The sequence below is a fragment of the Betta splendens genome, chromosome 6 (assembly GCF_900634795.4).
Source record: "Betta splendens chromosome 6, fBetSpl5.4, whole genome shotgun sequence".
Classification (NCBI taxonomy): Eukaryota; Metazoa; Chordata; class Actinopteri; order Anabantiformes; family Osphronemidae; genus Betta; species Betta splendens.
The window spans coordinates 8,192,288-8,204,476 of record NC_040886.2 but is presented as its reverse complement, the minus strand read 5'-3'; the positions used below and the strand labels follow the sequence as shown (position 1 = coordinate 8,204,476).

The following is a 12,189-nucleotide window of genomic DNA, read 5'->3' as shown; positions in this document are numbered from 1 at the left end:
AGTCTTTTATGTGCAGAGCTGTAGTCATCTGTGATTTTACTGATTTATTGAAACATTATCATCTTGGTTCCCAGCGATGATCTGCTCATACTCTACTATGATGACACTAAGCTCGGGTCAGGATGTTGCTGATCTGTCATTCACACAGATATCATACTGTACGACCCCCTGCGGCTACAGATGATTCACGGCTCCAAGCTGCATTATTAATTGAACGGGCGTAATGTTGACTCAGTTGCGCTGAACGCAACAGCTTGACGTGTGGTCGGCCCCCGTGTGTGTGTGTGTGTGTGTGTGTGTGTGTGTGTGTGTGTGTGTGTGTGTGTGTGTGTATGTGTGTGTGTGTGTGTGTGTGTGTGTGTGTGTGTGTGTGCGCGCACACGCACGTGCACGCGATGAATAGGATCATCAACGCGCTCTCATATCCTCAAACGGCTAAATTAAAGTACGGTGGCGCGCGGTGATGCTACGGCCGGCTGTTCATTGATCTGGAGGACGCCGTTAATGCGGCCGCCGCCATTAAGAGAAGCTCCCGCTAAGAAAAAGGCACTTAGAGGGTCGAGAGGCGTGAAGGAGTTGAGCTGTTTAATCCGACGCGACATTAAGGAGGGAGGAAGCAAAGCAAACAGTTTGTGCGCTTTTATTAATCTGTCGCCGTCGACAGAGACGGACAAACAGCTCAGGGTGATGGAATAAATACAGGATATTGGAGAAGTCATCAGTAAAGTAAAGGTATAAGCAGACAAATATCGGCCTCCTCACTCTTAAAGGTTAAACACACACTGGGTCCCACTGCTTCAGTTTAGCCAATAAAGCACCGGGCTCGTGTTGGTGCAGCAGATGCACTGTAAGGTACATGAATAATTGATTCGCAGTCTCCTCTCTTAATTGGTCACGCCGTGTTAGAGCAACAGGACTGGTTCGTCCGGTCAATGTGTTTGAGACGCGACGCCGAAAGGACGTCTTCACCGCATCTCAGCAGTTTATCAGACGCTGCTCGGCGCTGTTTCTTAACAAAGAGAGGACTGGAAGCGTGTGTGGGGAGATCCATAGAGATCCGGATGATACATGCGCATCTGAAGGCTTTTAAATAATGAGGTTTGGGAGAATGTCAAGCTTGAAATAAGGTCAAAGACAACACAACACCCTGTGAGTGACAGACAGGATAATAAGGAAGTGCTGTGGGTGAAGTGTTTAAGACCCGACTCTCATTTTCCTCCAAACAGCCATTCAGCCTTATCCTCCTCCGCATCACATGCTCCCCTTCATCATTACTTTTGCTCCAACTGCCTGTAGCAGCGTTTACCTTTTCAGCTGACCTTGGGTCTGACTCCTAATCTTTTATTAGAATCCAGCAGTAATAGGAACAAAATGCAATATGTGGTGCATTTCAGGGACCGTGTGCTTCTGTTGGATGCTGCTGTGGTCAAGCAGGCAGTCCACCCGCCTCCATTCAATCCATTCAGTCCTGATCTCCTGCACCCGCATGCTTCCTACTCATATTATCATTGCAACCAGCATATTCAAAGAGCAGCGGGTGTTAATCATTACCTCAGAGTGAATAAAGTGGTGATGGGCGGTGTCATGGCTTCTCCATCGGTCGCTTTTCTCTGCATAAGGACCGTTTTCCTGCAGAATGGTTCCACTGGAGTGTTTCTGTGCTGGTGCCGCTGCTGCTTCACCTCATCGCTGACTAACTATGCACTATAGGACCCTCAACACCACAGTCCCTACACGTTTCAGCTCCTCTCTTCATTTTGGGGGTGACACACAGCACTTCACAGTCTCAAACCATGCTTAAACTGAAAATAAAGGCACGTTCGAGCTTAACGAACCTCCTAATTCTCTGAGGATGTCGGCAACAGTCACCATTAACCACACGTCTGTACTGGAAAAACATTTTTAAGGCACTGAGTCCAATTTTCCCCCAGTAGTCAGTCATCCTAGATGCGTTTTCTGTCAGTGAGCGGGCAGACGAGCCTGCGTCTCCGCTGCGGGTTTCATCATCCTGTCGCTGCTCAGGCTGCTGCCTCTCATGAGAGCGGACGGTCCCGTCAGACGTCATCTGTGCATTCATCAGGCACATGCGCGGCCTGTGCGGGCCCACTCTCCGGCTTTCCACATTAATGACCTTCTGAACCCCAGAAGCACAGTTGCCATGGCGACCGCACCCAACAGGTTCCAGGGCGCAGGCTCCCCAGCGACCCACAGTAACCCCTCACGCCGCCCGATTCGTCTTCCTTTTAGCCGCTAAAAATAGCAGCCCCTTCACGAACGCGCTGCTGCATTGAAAGAGTTTCTCAAAAGAGGCCGAGGCACCCGCACGGATACAAGCGGAATCACGAGTGCTGCTGCTGCTGCTGCTGAGTCCATTGCGTTGGTTCATGTGCAAAAATGAACCTATAAAATATCAACGTCCCTCCGTCTGCCGGCATCTGTCGCCTTTTATCCGTGAACTCATTTTACCTCGGATTTTCTCCCCAGACATGCAGCCGTCCCACTTCCCACTGCTCTCCCCTCATCTCTCAGCCGCCACCACAATTAGGTCCTTTGAACCGAACATGCAGATGTGAAATATTTATTTTAGCTCGTGGCTCTTTGTCCTCTATTGTTTGGCTTTTTTTAAATTTATTTAGCTACATTTAAAAAAAAAAAGTATCGAGGCCTTATCCACGTGGGCTGCACAGAAATGCGTTAGACTATACGTTTAGTTGGGTTTGCATAAACCAATAAACATACACAAATACTATGTCAATTCAATTTAGCAACTTGTAAACACAGAATCACACCCTATCAAACACTGTCAACATTCATTACCCACGCTGAGCACAGCGACGCCTGTCTAACCTTTGTAGTATCATTATGGTGCTGCTAACATCATTATACTGCAGCAGTACTCTAGCAATTTGCGCTGATGTAGGTTAATAAATAAATGATATGTTGTTACTGAAAAAACGTTAGTATTAGCATTAGTGTTTTGTCTTCGTTTATGATCTGGACTCATCCCCAACTTCTTTCTGCGTCTCATAGTCGCTCTGCGTCTTCTTTTACATGCGTCTGTGGCTCCTTCTGCTTCGTTCATGGGTTTCTCCTCTTCCTCTCACCTGCCCTTCAACCTTCCCACCCCATCGCTCCCATCGCTCCTTCATCGCTCATCCTCCTCCGTGGACGTTCCCCGGCTGCCGAGGCCGTCCATTAACTCCGACCCCCCCATCGGCTCCTAGGGCCGGCCACAGTAAGCTGTGACTGAGTGTTATGAGGGCTCCTGATAGTGGCGAGCAATGAAGCGGACAAGTTATTACAGGACAGGCAAATAGAGGCCCGATGAAGCATGAAAACCTCCCGTCCTCAAAGTGCTGCAGGAACACGCGCGCACACACGCAACACACACACAGACACACATACAGTGTACAGCCAGATGGCAAATAACACACTCAGAGACAAACAACACAAATACAGTGGCACTTTTTTCTTAATTATGCAGATGCAGAGGTTCCCAGTGAGGACGGGCAGCGTTGTACAGCACTACACACAGCACTACACACAGCACTACACACAGCACTACACACAGTCCCTTCCCTCTCCGTGCCGTACTAACAAGAACAGACATATAGTACATGACAGGGCACAGGAACATGGTGACAGAATGGGACATGAATATTAACACTGGGATGCTGAAGGGCTCCAGAACAGTCCCATCACACAGCGCTTGCGTCGCCTCCCCAATGTGGCTTGGCAGAGCAGCTTTCAATCGATGGATTTTTTTTTTTTATGTCTCACCAAGGGGAAGGTTTTTGGCAGAAAGCCTCTGTGAAACAATATAAGACGACAGAGAACAACGAGGCTGATCACACGCTGAAGGAAGGTCCGCTAACCCCTCAGGTCTTAGGAGAGTCGACGCTTAAATACACAGTAAAGTGCTAAATTAGAGCAAAGTCCCATTTTACTACCAGCCACTTGTTTCGTGCAATCCACGAGTTAAAGGCCAGAGTCGCACAAACGAAGCCCTCGCTCATCGGGCTTAAAACGCAGAAGCTGAGGCGATTACGCCCAAGGCAGTGGCTCAGCCGTGGGCGTAGTTCAGTGACAGAGTATGTCATTTGTCACAGAGGCTTTGCTTCCAGCGCGCGAGTCCCCTAATGAAAACCCCAAAGTCGCCCCAGAGGTCAGACGCGGGAGAATGCGGAGTCTTTCCAGGTGCGACCGCTGGATAAAGCCCACGCCTCCGTGTTTCCCCCCGCGCCTGAAGCCATTCATCAGTGTTGCCCGCGTGGGCACGTCCCATTCGTAAGTCGCAGCGCACAAACAAACACCATACGTCTCCGGTGCGGCGGCACCGCGCTTTTAAAATCTGCATCCAGATCTGCGGGTTCATCGAGATAAGCGCGGCTGCGTGTTAGTGGCGGCGGCGCTGTCGGCGAGCGCTTACAGGCAACTTCCGCCCCGCGGGGTTAGCAGCAGAATCGTTAGCCGCCGCGGCTCTAACGTGACGCTCGCCTCCAGAGTCAATAAGAGAAGCAAACAGGAGGAGCCCGTGGTCTAATGCTGCCTGTGCGCAGAGAAACGGCCTCTCTCTCTGAGGGAGCGGATGCTCCACAGACCTTTTTAATAGCAGGTGTGCGTGGTCCAACTCACACCGTAGAAGCCGGACAGTGTGGGTTTCACAGCCGTGTTTAGAGAACCACAGACACTTTAAAGAGTTTGTTTTTCACCCTCTCAGCTCCGCTTTGCTGGTGAAGGAGTCCGAGCAGACTGAAGCCACTAGTGCACCAAACAACCCACAAGTTGTTTTTGTCATATTTTTCCAGGGTGTGGCTTAGTGTTTACTTTTAGTCCGCTCTGGACTCTGGACCAGCATGAAACGATCTCTTGGGGTTTTGTTCATATTGCACTTTTTACCCGTTAAGCATCTGAAAGCATTCTCTGCTTGGACTTATTCCCGATTAACTCTCTGTGAGGTACGGTGTGTAGACTGGATGCTCATCCCACATGTGTGCGCCTTTTTCAAGCCAGATGGTGCATGCCCTCCCCTCGCTCTGGACGCCCGCCCAATGCTAACAAATGAAGGATGAGTGTGTGTGTGTGTGTGTGTGTGTGTGTGTGTGTGTGTGTGTGTGTGTGTGTGTGTGTGTGTGTGTGTGTGTGTGTGTGTGTGTGCACAGGCTTGCATACAAGTATAACTGTGAACAGTCTGCCCCCTAGTGGTCTCCTCCCCCCGTCGCCGTCGCTCACGCTGGACCTAATGTTCTGGGCCGCGAGCCGTCGCTGGTTCCGCTCCCCATTTCATCTGCGTCTGTCATTGTGAGCATAACTGCGGCAACAGAGCTGCCAAATGAGCCACAAGCCCCACACCGGCAATTAGCGTCAGCGAAGGCAAAGCAACAATGGGCTGAAGTCAGAGTGGTGAATCCAAATGATGATTCCCCCTCAGTTTGGACTCATTTTAAAGGCGGCACTTTATGAATATGTAATGAGTTGCCAGTGTAGAGGGAAAGTACCACACATCTGTGCAGCCCCTGTCTTCTCCCTGATGAGTGAGGCAGAGGAGGGGGGATCTCTCCACTCGCTTTACTGAGAGGCATTTCGAGTGTGGAAATTAGGATATGTGGAGATTTTATTGTCAGTTCATTTTGCTCATTCTGGTTTCTCTGGCATATTCAGTGGCAGGTAGCCAGCGTTCAAACACTTATATCGTATCTTAGCCATCAACGTGTGCTGCTGCTTCACAGCCTGTTCAATAGCTTCTTTACTATTAACTTGGTATAGTTTTCTGGGCATCTGGTTGCATGCGTTCTGCAGGATTCAACCTCATCTTCATCCCTGGCGTTGTCTGTGAGGTGGTGGTTTTCCAGAGGGGCTGTGCACAGGTTTATAGCTAATAATACTCCATATGAAGCAGAAGTGTAAATATGAAAACTGCTGCACCACAAAGGATGAGGATTGAAATGAACTGAGCCACAAAAGGCGTCACTGCCAACAAAGAAGGGACACGGCAGAGGCCTCAGGTGTATAAAGCGTGTGTGGGGTTAACCAGTGGTGGAAGAAGAGGAGAGACAGCAGATACTCAACGCCGTCCTCCCCTCCATCACCCCTCTGACATCCACATCACTTTCCAGCACCACTCCTGCGTCCACCATTACTGTCTGTGACATCACCACGTCCCTATAATTCTCTCCTCCTCATGCAGTGGTAATAAGATTGATGCCGGCGCGATAATGAAATGCATAAAAAGAGTGGTAGACCGCTGGAAATGGAAAAGGCAGTGGTGTCATAAAAATGAAGGAAGCGGAGAAAGGTTCGACGGGGAGAGGGGGACGTTTTTGTCGCTGTATTAGATGAGCAGGATCCTGCTGCGGCTGTTGTTCGTCATGAAGGCGGGATAGAGCGCGAGGCCTGGACAGTACAAAGCTGGTGGGGGGGGGGGGCATCTGGAGTGGTGGTGAGAGGGGAGGACAGGGAGAGAGTATTAGATGAAGAGATGTGGGGAGAAGGCACTCTGGTGTAATTAAAATGGCCGCCTCCCCCCCCCGAGCCTCCACATATGGACGGTTTATGAAGACAGTATGGAGGTCTGTTGGAGGCGCCACAGTCAATGTCACAGGGAACTACATGGAAAGCTTCCTGTATGATGAAGTGCAGTAGTAGTAGTTTACAACGCGAGAGCGGATTTTAAGGGAGCTGGTTTTGAACCTATCGTCGTCGTGTTTGAACGAATCGCCTCTTTAATGAGCCAAAGTGAAAACCTCGGTTAACTTTAAGCGCCGCCCGTCCTCGTGTCGACGGCGTCCGAGCAGCCGTGCCGCGGCTTCGTAGCGCGGATGCGTTTCATCCTTTCATGTCAGCTCCTGCCAGAAACTAAACGGCTCTCGTGAACTTTGATGTTCGACTTCGATCGTCTATGAAATGAATTCACTACAACCGATCGGCTGCCAGAGCGGCTCGTGGGACCAGGCGCGTTTGGGTTCACGGGGTGCGGGAGGAGATGGTTGTGTAACATGTGGAAGCCAGAAACTACTGGACACAATTTAGAATTAGAATTATGAAGTTTTCCTCTTTCGTTTGATGCACCCGAACAACAACAGCTGGCTCCGGCTCAGACATCTATAACGATGGTCTGTTGTTCAAAGAAATCGCTTTTACAGGTAAAACCTGAAAGCAACACCTGAAACAGGAAGTACTGTAAGTGATGTTTAATATGTGCAGTGAGATCCTGACTCAAATCGTGAGACCCGCCCCTTTTTCTGTCTTGGCATTCGCGTCTTCCATCGAGCTGTAACTACAGCTAACGACACGAAATGGGCTGAAAAGCAGAGCTGAATCAAACACACAGTCGGGGTTGGTGGTGGTGGTGGTGGTGGTGGGGGGGGCACTCTCCTGTGACAGAAACGAAGCCGTTCAGCCTTTATCTCTTTTTCCCCCCGTCTTTTCATCTCCGGCGTGATTTGAAACAGCCTTTCAGGTCTCTATTGCTAATGTACCGAGTGGGCTCCCATTGTTAGAGTTACAACATTAGGAGTCCCTTTTGTGTGCGTGTTTCTCGCTCGCCGCCGCCTGAAAGCTGATCGGACGCCTGCGGTGGCGGCGGAGGGCTCTCTCTATTTGGGCTCCTTTTTTCACGAGGTAATTATAGAAGTAATTCTTCTTTGTTTTGGCCTGTTTCTGCTGAGAGTCCGCTTCGTAATTAGCCGGTAGCGTGAAGGACCTGGACAATTTGAAATCAAAAGGGAGGGGTCGAGGTGGCTTGTTTTATTGGCTGGTGCCTGATCGGGGCAGCGGGCGGGTGGAGCATCTGAATTAGATTAGATTTAATTAAGGCACGGGGGCCCCTAGATACACACTGGTACATAAATGGGTTATGTGCCAGCCTGGTTGTTGTCTGAAATTCACCAGCGTGGACATACACCCCCCCCCCCCATGCAGCCACACTGTGTATGAATGAAGGACAACGCAAACTCAGCAAAGGCTGCTGAGGAAAGCGAAGCACATAGCCTCGAACCACCAGCCAAAGAGAGGACGCGGGTATTGTTAGACATTTTCTGTAGGTTCATTCATTTTCCTTTTAAGAGACTGACAACACTCTGAGTGGAATCTTTGTAGAACCAAAGATTGTAGAACTCCAAGGTTCCTAGTGGCTGAAAAACAGAGTTTACTATAACCTGCAGTGGTTTATTCTGCTCTGAATTAGTCAAGGAATAAACATTTATTTTTTAATCCACATATCATTGAACAGCTGCAAATTGCCAGAATAAGCCTTTGTCATCCATTTGTGGCTAAAACTGCTGTATATTGTTCAGAAGTCAAAAGGTTTTTTTTTGTTTTGTTTTTTTTGCCAATGTCGCTTTGGACTTTGGGTTTTGTGGTTACTCTTCTGAGGAGAGGAAGGTTTCTTTATGGCTTCAGAGGTTTTTTTGGATCCACAGAACACAGGAGGAGTCCCACTGAGCGTGCTCGGCGTTTTACAAGGCGGTTTGATGTGCGCGGCCCCGCGTGGCACCGGCGGCACTAAACATCCGCCGTAAACTGCTTTCAAGTTGCTCGTTCCTCATTAGCTCAGCCTTCACGCACCTCTGTAATAAGCGGCGCTCCGTTCCTGCCGCAACAGCGCGCCCTGGTGGCGAGCGGGTGGAACTGCATTTACCTGCGCGCAGCGCGGCCAGCGGACGTGTTTACGCGCTGCTCCCTCATCCTGTCTACAGTAAGCAGGCACAGTTCTGTTAGATACTGGTGTTCACTGCTGGAACTTTAAGAAAGTGAGTCACTAAGTCGATGCAAACCTGCATATGTGGATCTGTGGCAGCAATAAATTACAATGTGTACAATATGTAGCCCCTGTTCCTCATTTCCATAATGGAGAGCGAGGTCCCAGCTTGTTTGTGTGTGTGTGTGTCTTCATTGTACACGATGCTCCATTTGTTCTCCTTGTCAGTGTAAACTCCGTGAGAGAGTCTGTCCGCTGTTACTCCTTTTATTATGTTGCGCTCTCATCTCCAGGCCGCCTCTATTCAATTACACCCAGCGCATTTCAAAGTGAACCTGAGCCCAGTTTACTGTTTGATATTCATAGCTGTCTTCTTCGCTTCCCCCTCCGTTTCCCTGCCTCGTCCTCTGCCCTTTTCTGTGTCCCTCACCGCCCCCCACTCTGCCTCTCGCCCCCCGCAGAGGCCTCGGGCCAGGACTTTGTGACGCTGGACTACCGCCTGCGCTACTACCCCAGCATCACCTACGCCGTCATCGGCAGCGCCGTCATCTTCCTCCTGGTGGTGGCGCTGCTGGCCCTGGTGCTGCATCACCAGAGGAAGCGGAGCGTCCTGTTGCCCAGGAGCGTGAGAGGGAGCTCCCATCACCACCACCACCACCACCAGCCCCTCCTGCTGTCGCGTCTCGTCATCCTGGACCGGAGCCACGTGCATCCTGGAGGTCCGGGTCTGTCACCAGGCTCCCCCACCACTGCAAACCACTACAACTCGAATCCTCAGGCGCTCCAGCTGTTGTCTGGGACGCTGTATCCCTCAGGCCTCCCCATGGACTCCCCTCCGTCATATTCAGAGGCCGTTCTTGATGTCAGGTAAAAGGAGCAATGATTATACATGCTTAAAGGTATTTAGACAGTAAAATGTGATTTTCAGATATTTTTCCTATCTTAACTTACCTCAGACAATTAACAATCTGCTGAGAGCCATATGACATCATCTATCTCAGTGGGACTTTCGTATCATTTGTAATGGACAAATATTTAGTCCTGTAATCTGTTGGATAATTATCTGTTATTAAACAAGAGTTAAATGTTGATGTTTACACAAAGCGGGCATTAGTAAAAATGACAGACAATTTCATAAGGGGCAGAAGGATATTCTGGTTGAATTCTATTCTACAGTACGACTCACCGTATACTGGGTAAATATCGTAATATTGTAATCAGCTTGTGAAGCTGGCATCACATTCTATATTTGTTTCTTCTGTCTGTAGTCGGCCGCCGTGGTTCGATCTCCCCCCTCCTCCCTACCTGGCACATGGGGAGCCTCCATCAGACGGTGAGCTGCCTCAGTATGAGGCCACACAGGACACTCTGAGCCCCCTCACGATGCCAGACGCGGCACCCTCCACACCCAGAACTGTGGCCTCGGGCTCTCGGGCCAGCGCCGGGGATGGAGCCGCCGTCTTACAGGCTGGGGACAAATAGAGGTCGCTGGACTGAAGGACCCGAGGCCAGGACAGCCCACGACGAGGACAGAGACGTGGGCACGTTGTCCCAAACGCGCTGGCGACGCGGCGGCACAGTGAAGCCCTTGACTGAGACCAGCTTTTCCTGCTAGACTGACAGTGTGACTGATGCTGCGAGCTGGCGCCCCCTGCTGGGGTTGTCTAACACTAAGCCTTGATTGGTATCTTGATTTTAGACTTCAGTTAAATAGTTCTCCAATGAAAAATTTACCAGTGACAACAATGTGTGTCTGTAAAGACACAATTAATAGAAAGATGATGATGAACTTGTGTCATAAAAGACATGGAATAATCAAGATACAATAGTGTGTGTGACACACTTTGGCAGCACTTGACGGAGAATGATTTTAATACTTCTTGCTATGCTTCATGTTTTGCATCAACAATATTTTCTGTCATGGTTTATAACAAAACATATAAAGACTTTAATTTTAAATACTAGAAGTTTTTTATTAGATGCAATTTTAAGAGTAATTCAGAACCAAACCTTTGTATCTGTTTTAATTCAAACACATAGTACTTTCCTGTACAGACATTGAGTCACAGTCAACTCATTAAAATAGAATTTTTTTAGTGTTTTTTACTTGAAAGAGAAATTATAGATCTTTCTAGAAGATCGGCGGCTTTTACTTTATTGTTTGTTGTGTTTCATTTCCAGCTAGAAATGTGAAGAGGACCATTGAAGTTCCTGAACAATGCCAGGCAGAAGTGGCATTAAAAGCATACATAAGCATGCATTCCTGTGGCCAGCAGAGCCACTCCTGTATGCAATATTAATAATAACAATTTGTTTCATCTATTTATCAAAAAATAAGAACTAGTTTCCTGCAGCCTTATTTTATGCCTGTCTGAGATTTAACAGCAAGCTTATGACAACATGCATTTAAAACCTAAAGCTTGGATCGCCTTCATTCTGGTTGAGGTTTCTACTCAACATAACTCTGACTGTGTCCAACAGGAAGTCTAGACAATGCTGAAATCCATATCTGAAGTATTTTAGTGAATCAATCAGTACTAACCTGAAATGTAAATAAGTAAATACTAGTCAGAGGTTAATATGAGTACAATGTTTAACAATGTCATGTAGTGCTTTCTTGTGCTTTTCCCTAGAACCAGCAGTGAAGCTGCAGAAATGAGAACAATGAACCAAAGATAATCATTATTAACCATCTCTCCACTATAACTCCAAATGATTGTAGCTTATTACGTTTGGAATTAACTGAATCAGACGGAAATCATTTTATTTTTTGTAAAACTGGAAAAACATTCTCAGGTTTAAACCAGACTGTCAGTTCTGTTGTTCATAGCGTGTTTGTTTGAAGGAACGTGGTGAACTCTGCTGTCCACTGCGACATGTTTGGCCTTTATATCTAGAAATCAAACTCCGACGTTGTTGCGTTGATGAGCCTTTCTGGAGACCAATTCATAAGCAGCTTTATATTTTGTCAATATGTGATTATTGATTGATCTGGAGTTGCACTGCCAGCCTGTCAAATAAAAGCCACATTCTAATAGAGAAATAAATAAATAAAGGTTTAGCCACTGTCTTTGTCCATATTTCATTCTTCTCTATAAATAAATATATCAGCTCAATGTAAAATGCCAGCTGATAAATATTATGCTAATTTTTGTCATTAATATTAGAGGTAGCATGTGACGTAGTATAATGAGATGGAGCTTGTAAAGGTTTATTAAACATTTTGGTTGTTTTTATATAGATAAGTTTAGAATCAGTGGATTAATTTCCATGTAGAAGTAACAGTTTAAATTAATTATGTAATGTGAAATGTCCTAAAATCACACTCAGCTGTTATAAAAATAATCTGCGAGACAGTTTAAAAAGTTTAGTATAAGTTAGCTAGTTCTACACTCCCACCAGTAGATGTCACCGCGCCTTCACTATAAACAAACCCCAGAGCAGATCCATCTACAGGTGCAGCTCAGTCTGTCCTATTACTGTTGTAATCT

The 12,189-nt window shown here is 47.8% G+C and overlaps 1 protein-coding gene across 3 annotated transcripts in view; it reads left to right on the top strand.

The window, feature by feature from the left end:
* The window catches only part of ldlrad3 (low density lipoprotein receptor class A domain containing 3), a 48,202-nt gene extending 36,436 nt beyond the window's left edge, over positions 1-11,766 (top strand). For all 3 annotated transcript variants that reach the window (XM_055509477.1, XM_029154766.3, XM_029154765.3), the window contains 2 exons: positions 9,160-9,565; positions 9,967-11,766. In XM_055509477.1, the coding sequence (XP_055365452.1) occupies positions 9,160-9,565; positions 9,967-10,180 (620 nt within the window). In that variant the 3' untranslated portion in view covers positions 10,181-11,766. The remainder of the gene's footprint in view (positions 1-9,159; positions 9,566-9,966) is intronic.
* The last annotated feature ends 423 nt before the right edge of the window (positions 11,767-12,189 follow it).